This window comes from Cupressus sempervirens, chromosome 5, assembly GCF_028749045.1.
Source record: "Cupressus sempervirens isolate cs-2001-9-10 chromosome 5, ASM2874904v1, whole genome shotgun sequence".
In the NCBI taxonomy this organism is placed as follows: domain Eukaryota; kingdom Viridiplantae; phylum Streptophyta; class Pinopsida; order Cupressales; family Cupressaceae; genus Cupressus; species Cupressus sempervirens.
Genome location: NC_143122.1, coordinates 908,106,883 through 908,122,992, shown reverse-complemented (window position 1 = coordinate 908,122,992; position 16,110 = coordinate 908,106,883). Strand labels below are relative to the sequence as shown.

At 34.4% G+C, this 16,110-nt stretch overlaps 1 protein-coding gene across 12 annotated transcripts in view; it reads right to left on the bottom strand.

Annotated features, from left to right (window-relative positions):
- Positions 1 to 16,110, bottom strand: part of EMB2820 (Cytidine/deoxycytidylate deaminase family protein) — a 146,309-nt gene that overhangs the window by 48,066 nt on the left and 82,133 nt on the right. For 7 of the 12 annotated variants that reach the window (XR_016365079.1, XR_016365080.1, XR_016365081.1 and 4 more), the window contains 2 exons: positions 711 to 793; positions 26 to 134 (listed from right to left, as the gene is read on the bottom strand). Coding sequence is in view for 3 of the 12 variants with exons in the window: in XM_089832884.1 (XP_089689010.1) it covers positions 26 to 134; positions 711 to 793 (192 nt within the window). In the remaining 9 variants the exon portion in view is untranslated. The remainder of the gene's footprint in view (positions 1 to 25; positions 135 to 710; positions 794 to 16,110) is intronic. The other 5 variants (XR_016365083.1, XR_016365084.1, XR_016365086.1 and 2 more) reach the window with 1 other exon arrangement.

Sequence of the window (16,110 nt, the reverse complement as noted above, 5' to 3'; positions counted from 1 at the left end):
CTAACAAGAATCATGACAATTGTACCTGGCCACATTTCTGTGCAAGCTTTGCATTTTCTATTGCAGCTTTCATAAAGAAGCATGCTAGGCTAACCTCCTCTCCAGTAAGTTCCTCAAGGGCTTGGCTATCACTGCTTTGACACCACACACAAGTAACAACTTCCCAATCTTAGCCAAAAGACACTGGACATGAGAACATCAGCTCAATAGATAGATATGTGGCAAGTAAATGACACAAAAAATAATACGTAAAAGAAAGTAAATTATAAAGAACCTAGAATAAAATTAATCAAAATACAATGTTTAAAAAAGATCGCTAGATATACATGAGAAAGGTCAATTAACAGATGATTCTTGCTTCATGCCCAAATTGATAGATGAGTTTAACAGATTATTCTTGCTTCATGCCCATTATGTTGGATATACATTAAAGGTCAATTGTGTAGCCAAATACTGCTCATGTATGATGTCTTCAGAGATATTCCATTACTCGATTAATATTTTCTTATTACCAAAAGCTTACTAGCAAATCATAATAAACACACAGCTGGAGTACTCTACTAACCATTCAAACAAGCAATACTTATCATAAATACTGTCTTCAATGAGAACTTAGAATTATGTCCCTTGCATCATATAAGCAAAAAAAGGAATACCTTAATAAGTTAGAACTTATAACAAAGTAATACACACAACAAAAAACCACATACCATATGTTTGGGTGGTATGCCGTTGGCCAATGTTGGCATTGTGCTTCCCATTCTTCTCTTGATGATGCAGCATGCTTGGGAACCTGAAAATAATAGAGACAAATATAGTTAACAAAGTGAGGTAATTGCTTTAATTTTTTAATTTGATCCTCACTCTTAAAACCAAAATCTTGAGACCTTTCTTAAATAGACCACAAAAACATGGCACAAAGACCTCTATCACACTTATGCTGCACGTGCAAAAGAACACATGCACATGAACCTCCTCACACAAAACACCCAAACATGTTAGATGCAAGGACATGTGGACCCATACACGCCCCAACACCCACATACCTGTGCATACCCTCACACCAACACTTGCACATGCATGTGCACCAATAGATAAATATATACATCATGCATATGCACAAATGCACAAGCACCAGCATGATATCTTCCCTTATTGAAATAGGATTTATTAATAAATTATAATAGTAAATAAAAGTAATAAAGAACAAAAAAAAGCTAATATAATTAAAATTTAGTTACGTTTGATGAATGGTAAAATGGCATGAAATGAAAAGTGCTACTCCCTCAAACATGAGATATAAAAGGAAGAGAAGCGAATTTCAGTTGGGAGAAGATCCATGGAGGAAGGAAGAAATAAGGGAAAGAAAAGGAATTAAGAAAGCATAAGAAAAAAGGAATTGGAAGCAGATAAGGAAACAACCTATTCAATGGGGCAGCAATGATGAAGGGATGTGACCTTTATGAAGACATGTGACTTTTGTTTGTAGGTGCAGGTAATAATATTCCTTACTGTGCAGGAGCATGTTATCATCATTAGTGCAGACTATGTCTTGGCTATGGATGTTATCATATTAATTCTCTATGTACATGTTTGGAAGTTGTATTGGCTATTGCTGTCAACGTATTGTATTCCTTTTGTAACCACCACCGCTTAGCTATGAGCCTTTGTGGACTTTCTATCGTGATCAGGCTATTTATTATCTTCGGGCCTCTTCTATATTATTCATCACTTCTAAACCGCTGGGAATACGGTGGCGTGGCACCATAGATATGACTTGGCAATGAGAATTCTTTGTGTGTTGAGTAAAGATGGTTCGTGATTATTGTCATAAATGCTATGGGAGGATGGTCGATGCTTGTAACAGTCATCGCTTGGCATTCCATGTGACCCTCTTCAGCTATTGTGTGGTCATTATGGTTGAGTATGAGAAACCAAATAGTCTGGCATATACATTTTCAGTAATATTGAGTATATGCATGAAGATTGCTTTACAGAATTTTGTGTATTTGTTCAGGGCTCTTTGTTTCTTAAGAATGTTTGATCCGAATATGATCGATTGATATATATTTTGTAAAACTTCTGAATATCAGGAGTATCCATGAGACACTGGGATAGACATAACATTTGCCTTTATTCTGTAAAAAGTTCAATCTGTGGATAAAATAAATAAGGTTTTTTTATTGGAAGTTTTTAATGCCTTCAATCGTAAGCGAGAAATCTTTGTACTGATTTTGAGAGCTCAATAAAGGGTCATCTTTTAGTTCTACTGGGTTTTTCCCTGGAGTAGGAGGATTTTCCCAGGGCATCTCTGGTGTTCTGTGTTTGATGATTATTTTCTCTTTGTTTGGTTCAAAAACTTCAACATGACTGTCCCTCACATTCAACTTTCAAGGATATAAAAGGGAGAAGATTTCATTTGAGGAAATCCAAGGGAGATCGGTTTGGGGAATAATATAATATTTTCAAAGGCAACGATGCAAAGTGGTGACTCAATCCATATGAAAGTGGTATTTTTGTGTATTTTAATCCTTACCTTGCTTCAATTTGGCTTTCTCTACAAAATGCCTATATTGAAGCCCTTCAAAGATATTTGAATCTCTGCCTTAACCCCCAAAGGAATTATACTACAGTGAATCTCACTGTCCTCCTACTATAGTAGATGTCATGTGCAACAAAATCTCTTCCTAAGCGCCTTTACGTCGATATGTTGTCCTTGTATTTATATTATACTCAATGCATATAGATTTGACTCTATAATTCATAAGTACTGAAATTGTAGCTCAATACATATTCAGCTTTGTAGGGTCCTCCTGGTGTTTTAATAATGATAACTTTTTATTGTTATTTTGAGATATTCCTTTCTTAATGTTCCCCCCTGCATGCAATATCCTTCGTCTTAAATAGCAGCTGTATTTATATTTTTGGAGATGCTAGCTTCTGTTCTCCATATACTGGCTCCTATTTGTAGTTGTTTGAGATCCCCATTGTCTTTACTTCTGAGCATGCATTGGAAGCAATAAGTGGGACTAAAGCAATAATGTTTTAATATTCCTTACGAACCTTTGCAGGGACCAATTTCTTTAATTAATTTTAAAAGAATTTCTTCCTAACTGATGATCCTACTTTTAGCATCCTTATCCTCTTTTCCAATGCTATGTTTTTCGCATTTGCGATACTCAGAAATAGTATACAGAACTTGTTTTTTCATATATGTCTGATCTCCTTCAATAGTAATAGATTTTATATTTATGAAAAGGTCATCGACATGTATTGTTGATTTGATGAATTCTGGAGATTTTCCGATTTATAATAATTAACTAATATTAGTCTATCTTCTCTTCCAATCACAGATCTGCTACTCTTTTTATTCTAGTCTCTTATTTGATCTTCTTACCGGTATGGTGTTCAATTCTAATTTCTCTCTTGGAAACAATCATTCTCGTGTGGTTTGCTGGCTAGATCTTTGCGTACATGCAAGTCCTTGCCTCTAGAATCCTTAAATATTGTCTTTTATGAGTTTGCTCCCATAATTTTGATGCTCTTCTACACAGTCGGCAGTCTCATATGATGATACTATAGTCCAATAAATTATATCAATGCTTCATATGCCTTGGGTACATGGTGCAAAGATACCCCTATCCACATTTGAATGGTCTGTTGTCTTAATCGCTGACTGGGCTATCAAATTCCACATTGACTATCTCTATTTTCGGATCACTCTCTATCTTCCCCATTGATTTTGGTTCCTTGGAGCATATTCAGCGATGGTGGGTATTATGTGCTGGGCGATAACGCTATAGCGGGAAGGAATATGGCAACCTCTATACAGCCACGAAAATGCACTTCCATACGAAGGAGAGGACTTGGTCAATTTTTTAAAAAGTTAGAAAAAGCAATGTAAATGAAGTGCATTTTCGTGGCTGTATAGCCACGGGCTAGAAGGTTGAAGGTTGACTGAATTGATGTTTGACGATCACCATTATTATTGATCTCTGCTCTATTGTCCATACTTCATCAATCACCACCTGCGATATGCCATCTCTGCTGCTCGTTCACTTTATATATGATATATGATGTCTTTGTTCTGAAACCTCCCTGTCAGATATATGTTTTTTCTCCACGTATCTCCAATGACTACCTGACAATGATTAGAGTCAAATCAACCAGTCGTATCAGATTACCAAATGGAGACTCTGGCATAGTTGATAGTATGTGAGAGACGGAGGCTTGTGTCTCGAAGTGAATATCGGTTTCCCATTAGTGTAGAAAAACTGAAATTCATTGTATGTTTGATTGCTGAGTATTATCTGCAGTAGACGCTAACTCATGCTTTCTCCAGTTTTGGGTATTAGTTCTATCGCTTATTTATGTAATTTGATGCAATACTCGGTACTGCCCTGTGAATTTTTCTAATGAAGCTGTTAATGGATTATATGTTTTTTCCTATTCTCTGCTGGCTACGTCAGTACTTAAATATTCTGACGGCTGTAATGTGTTTGGTAAGTTCACCCTTTTTCCTTCCTACCTCCTTTTCCTACTCTACGCACTTGCGATGATTCATATCTTTTCTCATCTCTTCTTTGTGATGGCAGGCTTGTTTGTTTGTTCAGTAAATGGTGCAATAGTTTGTTTCTGCAATGAATAGAGTCTGTGAGGCGTTTCCTTTTTCTTTTTGACCCCTACGGACCTTCCCGTGATGGCAACTCCAGCAGTACAAATACCTGTTACTCAATATGGAAATGCTCATATTCAATTGTCTTTTTTTCGTAAAAGGCAACACCAAATGTTATATGCTATTCTCTTCGCAAGCCTTCCCCTTCAATACCCACTAACAACGTGGCTTCCCTTCTGTCAAGGAAACCCACAAGAGCCCAAGCATGTCATCACTATCTCAACCTCTCATGCTCGATTCCTGATTCAATATCATGTTCATGCGCCCAAACCACAACCCATACGCTAAGTCTCAAGACCACTTCTCTGTGGCATCAACGCTGTTAGCTCCTCAAGTCTCACCACATCTATTTCGTCCCGTAATTCCCAGGTATCTCCAGAATGCCGTTTCGGCTTTAACAAGGCTCCATTTAATACACAAGATAGCATACATTTGTTCTGATGAATTTTCTGCTTCCAACTGTGATATTCAATATAAAAAAATCACTTCACAAGCACACCAACGTCGCCGTTTCTGGAAAATATTTCCCAAAGGATACTGATTCTTACGTTTGAAAGTCATAGTTCATTCTTGAAGCTCATGCAGAGGCCAAACAGATCCCTAATCCCGCGATAGCACATGGAAGATGTCAATTCAAATTCTGTGATATTTCGCAGACATATCGGCTTCAGATTGAATTTACCTATTCCAGCAAGGAATTCCCTCTTGGATTAATTTTCCATTGAATCCAGATTCACCGGTTGTACTTTTGTAAATATGGAATATCTTCACAAATTGGCTAAAAAAAATTTCAAAACTCAATAAAGCTGTAATTCTATGATTTATAATCTTGACAGGCTCAACTGTTATGATTTTGAAACTATTGTATTATAATTTTTAAAAAAAACATTTAGTTGACCCTTGCTTTTCTATTTGTTGCCCGGTTATAAAATTCTTTCAATTTTATAAGCCGTTGTTAATTTTTAAAACTTGCCTGGTTTTAAGCTTTAAATGGATCATTCTATTTGTGAAATTTGTAAGTCTTTAAGCCTCCACGTCTCCGGCTTGTTCCCAGCTCCGCATAGCATTTGAAATTTTTAAAATCCAACTTCTGAGCCTCCAGATATAAAAGGTTAATGATTGCCGCCAAAAACACGTATTTCTTAACCTTTAACTTCTTAAAAGGTTAATGTTAACCTTCAAAAACGTGTTTTTCTTAACCTCCAAATAAAAGGTTAATGTTAACCACCAAAAATACGTTTTTCTTAACCTCTCCAATAGGTTAATGATAATGTCCAAAAACACGTTTTTCTTAACCTCTTCAACGTGGGTGCCCAGATAGAAGGCATATTGAAAGTTACAGAAGAAAAGTAACACGCTGATGGATTTTGGAAATCTGTTTACCAACACAGTTACAGTTCATTGATTCATTGATAGAAAGAATGTTATAATAGTTTGGTTCAGGTTCCAAGTTAAGGACAGCCAATTTCATATTACCATTATTTTATTATTTTTATTATGATGCTCCGCATCAAGAAGTCGATGCACAAACACAGAATATGTTTGTAGAGGAAGTAATGGAACTTGTTGAGCTGTCACCTCTAAGACATGCTCTTGTCAGTCACCCTGGAGTAGATGGCCTCTCAATAGAGCAGCGCAAAAGGCTTACCATAGCTGTTGAACTGGTTGCAAACCCCTCCATTATTTTCATGGATCAAAGCACAATAAGTGTTTGACTAAATGCTCTAAAAGCATTGCTATAACATCTAAGGATCACCGCCAGGATTTTCCTTCTATTTGTGCATGGGATAGGAGCATTCGAAGTTGGAAAATATAAAGCCTATGAACTATTTCATGGGAATCAAGGAGGATGAACGCACCAAGTCGTGTGAGAATCTCCTTTTATCATGCAAATTAAGATGCATGTGGAAAATATTCCAGAGGCAATTGCAACGTTGAAAAAGACATAAAAATGCTTTATGTCAGAGTGTAATTCACCAACCTTTTCTGAGCTTATTACCGAGCTTTGCATATAAAAGGGATGAGGCATCTAGCACAACGAACTTTGTTTGAGTAGACACTATGATTGATTAACCATTCGATAGCTTTGGTCTAAGGTTTGTGCACGAGCAGAGTGGAATGAGTAAGAATTGGCATGAGATGTCCGAGCAAGATATCTTTTTAATTTCTTCAGTTCGGACATACATGAGACCACACTACTTAATTTTCATTCATACCCGTTTTCCACCGTATGATGCAAGCATAGTCACAGGTATGGTAAAGGTTCGAGAAGTTAAATTTGAAGAGGATGAGCGGGAATTGTTTGATTTAATGCTCAATCATGAATGCAAGATAAACCACACGGTCTTTATGAGAATATTTTATGTAAAAACCAGATATGAATATACAGTTAATGTATGAGGTTTGGAACAGAGCATTCAAATTCTCTAGTGAGTTAAATCTCATTTGCCACCCTTGAGTCGGCTTGCATAGCATTGTTACAGAAGGCGCTATTATGTGAGGCATATTAAAGTGTTGAAATTGGAGCGGGTGGCGGATGTTTGAAACACTCAACATCAATGGAAGAAACAGACTGCAGAGACATATTGGGAATCATTACAAGATATGGAATGAATATGATGAGCAGAGCATAAGGTATATTCATTTACAGCTTTTGAATGGGTTACACGAAGGAAGAAGTGTTCTCTTCCATAAGGATGATGAAAAATATGAGAAGGTACCAAATGGATGTTAATGTTTGAGTAGAAGATATAATGTGATGAGATGTAATCTCAGACTCCACAAATTGAACATTCCTTCCATATTGACAAAGCATCTAATATATCTGAAATAATGTCTCAAGGAGGATACATATATGTCAAGGATAATGATGGATTGTGAGAATTTGTTCACCATTGTATAATGACATCAAAACTATAGAGGAAGGGCACATTTCTGACATGCGCAGGTAGCTGAAGTCAATGCATTGGAATGAGTCAATAAATGCCATCTCTTGGGGATGCAGTAATTGCATGAATCATAAAGTTTGTCAACTTTTATCAAACACCTGTAGAGGCATGAATCAAATTATAGACCAGGCACCTAATTGTTTCAATGGAATGCTATGAGATACTCTCACACAATATGTGATAATTGCAAGACAGATGAGAATTTTGGTGCTTGTGTCTATACAAAGGCCAGCGTTTCAATAGATGTCATCATGGAAGATAAGCACAATTGGAGAGATCATAAACATAAAGTTAGTATTCAACGCACTCGTACACGCCACATGTTCTTGATCTCTTCATGAGAAGGAGGATATGCGTTCATGAATAAAGTGATGTAATTTGAATGAATCATTCAAATATCAAAAAGAGATCAGCAAGGATTTATTATGCAGTCTTCCTCTTGAGAAAGATGTAAAATCTAAGTTTCAAGTCATACTAGGTTAATTTTCCTAAGGTTAATTAACCTTCCAAAATTTCGTATTTTGGAGGTGGTTATTAACCTCAGAGAGGTAGTTGTTAACCTCTATGTCTATATAAGGACACCTTTTGGCTTTGTAAAAGGACTTTTTGGTTGAAAAAAAATAAGGGAACACTATGCTGAAATTTTGATCTAGGGATAAATTTTGGAAAGTATGTACACTTTTTATCTCTGAATTGAAAAATTTCTATCATTTTTCTTGGTGCAAGGAAATGAAATAAGATCTAATTTGAGCCTCTTATTTTAAAATCCGAATTGTTATACATTGTAGTGGACATTCTCATGGTGCTATGCGAATGTTTACGGATGATAATGAATGTGCTTAATAACATTGGTTGTTTTCAAGCGTAGTTCTCGAGTATCTCTGTTATCGATCTTGTTAATCTCCGAAGGCTGTGAGGGTGTGTGGTGCATTCACCTTCCACAACTTTCTCTTAAATTTTGAATTTTTAGATTCTTTAATTGAAAAACCTTTTAAAAATTATATCTTACGAGGGAGCTGCCCCTCCAAACGCAGAGGAAGGCCGGATATCAAAGGCCTATCCAACTGTTGTGAACGATTTGCCACATACACTCCATTGGGCAAATTCTTCTGTGACAAATCTGTTTACCAACACTATTATAGTTATAAAAATATAAGAAGTATATATTAAGTATATATACTTAATATAAGAAGTATATATTAAGTATATATACTTAATATAAGAAGTATATATGTAAGAACTATAATATAAGAAGTATATATGTTTTAAAAATATCATTTGTTATTTCTTAATAGTTTTCTTTGATAATAGCATTTCTACACCGATATATAATATTGGAGAATATGGAGAGACACAACTCTTATAAATTATTATTAAGTGAGGTGATTAAGAGGCTCACACTTTTGCCTAAATATTTTAACATTTTTATTAATAAACATATTATTATATATAATTAATATTATATTGTTTACTATTATTACTATTATGTTAATATACTAATTATTATTATTAATTATTATAGTCCATTAATATTATATTATTAGATTAATATATTACTAAGTATTATCATATGATATGAATAATGGATTATACTCTACCATTTATTTATTCATTTAAATATAATTATATAATACTAAATATTATATTAGTGTTATATTCATTCATTGATATATAATATTATATTATATCATTTTAATATACTATATTAATAATATAATTAATTTAATAATAAAGCACATAATAACTTATTCAGTATTTAATTATCATTTATTATTCCAAATACGGAGAATAGGGACGTCACAATATTTTTCAATCTTTCTTTATCTCTCGAATAATATGTTTACTGATTAATATTCTCATGCAGGTTATAATCAGAATGGAAATGCAACAATGTTTTCACAATACAGGCTTGATCTGATAATATTTTAGTTATGATAGATTAATGATTATCTCTCTGAATATATATGAATCGAATGCTTTGTTTGCACTAATGGATTTCGTTAAATCTACACATTCGATCTGCATTGGGTTATTTACGTAAGTTTGTAGAGATGCTTTACCTGATAGCGGTGTCTCTCCACTAATGATGATCATCTTTCAATATCGGTGGCAACGTAAGCACCAATTCAAAACAGATAACAGTGCCCAATGATTAATGCTAATCAGATCCGTTTTTGATTCTTAGTCAATGCTATCTCTATTGATTGGGCATCGATACTTTTGCAATGATAATATTTGATCAATATCGATCATAATGCAGATAGAAAATCCAGATTATACTTGGAACAAAATAATTGATCATTCAATCAATGTATGGATGAGGATTTGGTGCACATAATAATCAATATAATGATATTAGTTAAACATTTAAGAATGTATGTATGTATATATTGATATGCACAATGTTTATTGATATATATACATGGATATATTTATATCATTCTATTGATAATTATGATCCATAATTATCTGACCAATGCTATCATTTTCAAAAGAGAAGAGCATGCATTTTTGAAGCTCTTGCTTTGGGGGCAAAACTTGTATCTTTTTGTATTATTTTTGGGAAGTACTCGTCTTGTTATGAGAACAATAACAATAAACTCAAACTTTCAAAGACAAAAACTTTTATAAATCTGAAAAAGACATTAAAAAAAAGAAATAAACATATATACAAAAACCCTAGGCATATTCAAGAAAAGGAGAAAAGCTCATTAAACATTCTTCAAAAATGCAGAGAAAATGCAACAAAAGAAAGACATGCCTCTTTTTAAAAACCAAAAAAGCAATGAAATGTTGCCTTGAACTTGATAGATAAGATATGATAAATTTATTAATGTCCAACAACATACAAACCAAGGATCTAAGGGTTTATCGAAAGAAAAGCAACAACCCAGTACAAAGCAAGGGCACCAAACGGTGTCTAGAAGAAACATACGAAAAAAGAAAAGAGCCAAAAGAACCACACAACAAACAAAGCAAGCAAAGGTAGTGGGGGTTGCCGAACATGTTAGCCCCACCCACTAGTTGGTCCGATCCACAGAAAAGTCGAGGATCAAAAAATGGGCCGCAAGGGAGGATATCCCAACCAATCTCCGAATGTTCCTGATGACTCTAGCAAAGGAAAGTCGCCTCTAAATGAAAGCTTTGCGCTACCTCACCACTCTCTAACGCACAAGCTAGAGGTCAATCTCATGCTTGGTACCCCGAGTGGGAGAAACCACAGGGAAGGAGGTGATAAGCTGGTTGGACTAGGGTCTTCGAAGGAGCCGCTGCAAGATGTGGTCTTGGTGTCTCCTAGAGGTAGAACGAAAGAAATCCCCAAAATCTCTGCTTCAAATCTAAGAATACATCTTCAAATCTTGGCTATATAGGCATCTAGGGAAAACAAAATTTGGATCAAATCCCTTCATCAATCAATGCATCTTCAGCCTTGAAAAGTTCTTTAACAAATGGCAAAAAATGTAAACCAAAACGCTAAAAACCATAAAGCTGAAAGACTAATTCCACCTTCAAATCAGGGTTCGTAGTTGCATTTGCAAGCATGCTTGCATTCTTTTTCAAAAATGACAACCTTCATGTAGAACCATGGATTGTCTTGATCCAGGGTTTACAAATCATGTTGCAAGTCAAATGATAGCCCAAATGCAAAATACTTACTAGGAAGAAGTTAGATTCTCAAGTCTAGTTGCAAGTCATTTTTTATCTTTACTTGCTCTAAATGCGCATCATCGTGTTTATAGGTAGTGTTACAAACAAGAAATCCAAATGAATATGTTTGAAATGAAAGCAATGCCTAAAACCCATGACTTATACATATTGGAAATGACTCTTTATTAAAAATGTCAACTTAAAGGGCAGCACGGGGCTTTAGATGTCATATTTCAAGGCTTTTTATTTTATTAGAATGCAGTAATATGTGGTTGGGCTTTATAAAACCAACTACATACCAAACATTCTTTAAAAACTCTTGTTATCCTTGCAAACAATGTGCATTAAGGAAATGTCAAGATTTCCAACCTCCATTGCAAGTCAAATGTTTCAAAAAACACCAAGAATGGTGATAAACAAGGTCGTACTTTTCAACAAACATTGCAAGGTATTACCCTTTTGCTTTCAAATAAAGCACAATGTAACAAATGGATTTTCGTAACAAAATAAAGAACTAATATCTGGTTTGACATAGAAATGAGAGAGTTTTCTTCAACCAACTTTCGAAACAAAACATTCTTAAATTCTTTTCATGAGACAATAACTGAATTAACTACTAATGATTAACTGAGATAACCATTCAACTAGAATAATGATTAAATGAAGTTAACGAAATAACGATTAACCGAAGTAACTGAAGTAACTGAAATAACGATTTCCTATCTTCCCTTGCATATAGTAAAGTAAATACATGATCAGTTACAAGAGAAATAAAAATGCATAACAGGAATGGAAAGAAGAAAACATACAGAAAGTAATTGGCGGTTCTTTAACTAGTTGTGCAAGCCTTAGCTTTCGGTAAGAGGAGAAGCATTGAATTAGGCTTAACCTCCCAACCTCGAAGCATCTCTATCCCCACACTATTTTGAAAGAAAGGCCCTCCCTACCTTGGGATCGAGCTTGCATAGTACCACTCCTACCACTTAAGCATTTCCGATGTTTAGAATGGTCGTACAATTATGGACAGACATGTCTAAATAACTAGCACTACCGACATCAAGTGATCTTATGAAGGCAAACATACCCTTTAACGACCTTGGCCAAGGCTTTTTGGTTGGGTTTAATTACCTGATCACCACTGCTCGACTTGACAACAAGGAAACAATAAATAAAAACATGCATGAGCTATTAAACGATTTTCTTTTTTTTTAAATAATATATAATTGTTGTATCTAATTCTATTTCCATGTTATTGCAGATTTCTTTATCACCTCTTCACCACTTCCTTGGCCATCTAGCCGGGTGAGTCCTTGGTGTTTATATCTCAAAGTAAACCAACTCATTCTGCTGATACTCAGCTAGTGTATGGAAATTATATATTCCAGTATATAATCAGCTTTTATAACTTGAGGAAAATAATCTTAAGATTTGCAGCATTACAATTCAATTTTGTCATACAGTAGTAAAAAGATGTATAGACTTGTCATAAATAAATAATCTCGGCTTAGCAAGGGAATAACTGACTTACTAAGAAACTATTCAGTGACACCAAATAAGATGAAGTTTAGTATTTCGTGAAAAAATACCTCATTGCTGAAAGTATGAATGCAGTAATAATTGATAAGGAAAACTGTGATGTCCCCATTCTGGCATCTAATAAATAAGTATTATATATAAGAGTATAATATTCACTAATTCATATAAATATTACCATATTGAAATATCAATAGATTGTTATATAAATATTAATTATACATAGATATATATATACATATATACATATATGAATATTATTTGTATATAGATATTTATATGTCATAAATAATTAATACATATATATTTGAATAACAATAGTATATGACATTATATCCTTGTTTAAAATAATATTTAATTAAAATTCATATATAATCATATATTATCATAATCTTATATATAAATAATATTAATATATAATCATATATAATTAATATTAATCTATATTATTAATATATAATATAATTATAACTATTATTATGAAAAGAGGAAAACCTTTGAAAATACACATATATATTGAATATCACACAATCAAAAGGCTATCAGATAGGAATTATCATGAAAACTACAGGAAGAAAGAAGCAATCAGATGAAAAATATAATGGAAAGGATATAAATTGGAGAAGATCTGTAAATGTCCTAAAGGGGACATTACAAGTGGTATTAGAGCACAGATCCTGCCATCCTGTGATATAGTTATTAAGGCTACAAAATTTGTGACAAAATGAAGTGATTTAGATAAATTAGGAATAAACTTACAGATTCTTTCAAAGCCAAAGTTCTAGCTGAAGGGACTGCGATTGAAAATCTTTTCAAGCCAAACCATCTAACTGATTCCAAGAGAGTGGAGGAAAATTTCTTTGAAATGTGGATTGGGAACTATAATTTACTCTGTCATATTTAAGCTGGAATTCAAGTTTTTGATGTGAAGAGGTGATTCACAGTAAAGCTCTTTATTTTCAGTCTCTCTTTCTTTCGATGGAGTGCAACACATGCTGGCGAGAGATTGAGGAATGAGCGATAGCAACTACTCGCGGCCATATCTTGTGTACAGAAGACGCAAGCAAAATCTTAAGCATTGACTCATCATTTGTGACCAAATTTTGTCCAAAAACATTATGAAATCAATTGATATTAACCCTAGCAATGAATGGATGAAGTCGTCTGAACACGGATAATGCAAGGATTATCCCCAACATAGGCGGGTTGATGTTTTGGAGAATTTCACTAAGCCCGATTCAATCCATTTTCTGAGCTATTGGATTAGAAGGCCGAATGGGAGGCCTCAAGGAACTCTTGATTTGTCCCTCTGATTTCTTGACAAAACTGTGTTTTTCTGCCAAGTTCAAGGTCACTGTTTTAGATGAAATTCCTAGTTTTTCCCTTCCAGAACTGAACGAATGCATCAAATGGATATCAACACCATTGTCTAATTCGTCCATTCAATTTGCAAGAATCTATTGCGAGAAACAATGTCTCAAGGATGTGAGTCGAAAGGAGAGGGATCTATCGGGTTCTGTAAAATGAAATCGATACAAATGCAAAGATTAAAACATACTCACAAAGACCGAAACATATAATTTGGAAGTCAACAATTTTGGAAGCAATTAACGGGGGTCAACTTTATAGGAAGTTTTTCGATGAAAGTGGATAATATAAATAGGCTGAGACAAATTTAAGAAGGAGATCTTATAAATTGAAAAGCATGGAATGAGGAGAGTCAGCGCCGGAGGTCATATGGAGATCTTCGCTAGGTTTCACATTAATTTTGACAGGGAACATCGGTTTTAAACCAACTATTGAATACCACTAAAATGAATGTGGAGCGAATGATCAGTGTTGCAATGTACGAAGGGATCTTCATCGGGGTCTATGCTGGTACATCAAGATGATCGGTAGGATGGGGATAGTAAAATTGATTTAAAAGAGCATAAAATTATTAATAAGAGAAGAGTCTAGGTTGAAAATCATAAACAACGAAGGAAGAAGGATCAAATCATGAGTATACACATGGCAAGATACATTTCATCCATTGGGTACAACGTGGGGTCTAGAACCATCACTGGGAAAATCAAATAAGCCATTAAACAAGTCAATAAAGAAAGATTAAAACATAAGGATGGGAAAAGTAGATATAAAATCATATTTTAATATAATAGATGTTATTTAATCGAATATGAGGATGTAAGCAAACGACCAAAGAGGAGGTGATTAAGATGAGTGTAAATCGACATATAAAGTCAAGGGAAATATGGAGAAAAATAAGAGGAAAGTACTAAAATGAGTCTAGAACAAGAGGTCTAAGCATAATCTTGAACACATCCAAGAGAGTAATGAAGATGCAAAGGACCAACAAGAACTAGATGAACCACAAAATTAGTAGTGATTCAATGAGAAAAGGATAAAACTTCAAAAAAGGTAAACTTTTTATGAATTTATATATGCATTTTGTAAAATAAAAAAAATAAAAAATTATTACAACAATTAGTGAATCAAATTACCTCCTAAGTAGACCACCTTGATGGATGTCACAAGCTGCCATCAAGGCCAAGAGGGCCAAAGTTTCGCTCTTGGGCTTAGGTAGGATATTTAAGAAGAATAAGATTACCTCCTAAGTAGACCACCTTGATGGATGTCACTGGCTGCCATCAAGGCCAAGAGGGCCAAAGCTCCGCTCTTGGGCTTAGGTAGGAAGAATAAGATTACCATCTAAGTAGACCACCTTGATGGATGTCAATGGCTGCCATCAAGGCCAGGAGGACCAAAGTTCCGCTCCTGGGCTTAGATTGATTAAGACTTGACATCATGTCAACTCTATTCAGTTGAGAATCTTCCAAGTAGACCACCTTGATGGATGTCAATGGCTGCCATCAAGGCCAAGAGGGCCAAAGTTTTGCTCTTGGACTTGGTAGGGAATTGGTTCAAAAATAATTCATCATGACTAATCTTTTCTTTGAAGCTATTATATACATGTACATGCTAATAATTGTTTGTGTTGCAGGATCTATGATAAAAAAAAATGCATACTAGGGAAGTATATTTTATATTTTTTTTGCTCTACTTCATTTGTGAAAAATAATGTATGATGTGTTTGCATCGTGTTTGCTCCGTGTCTTCATCTGTCTACATCGTGTCTACTTTGTGTTTTCATCTGTCTACATCGTGTATGCTTTGTGTTTTCATGTATATTTCATAAATTTCTCGTCTTTTGAATGCAAATATGTTTTGTGTCTGTGGAAAAGCTTGTGTTGAATGATTTTGCTTGAGGACAAGCAAATTCGAGAGGGGAGGACTGTGATGTCCCCA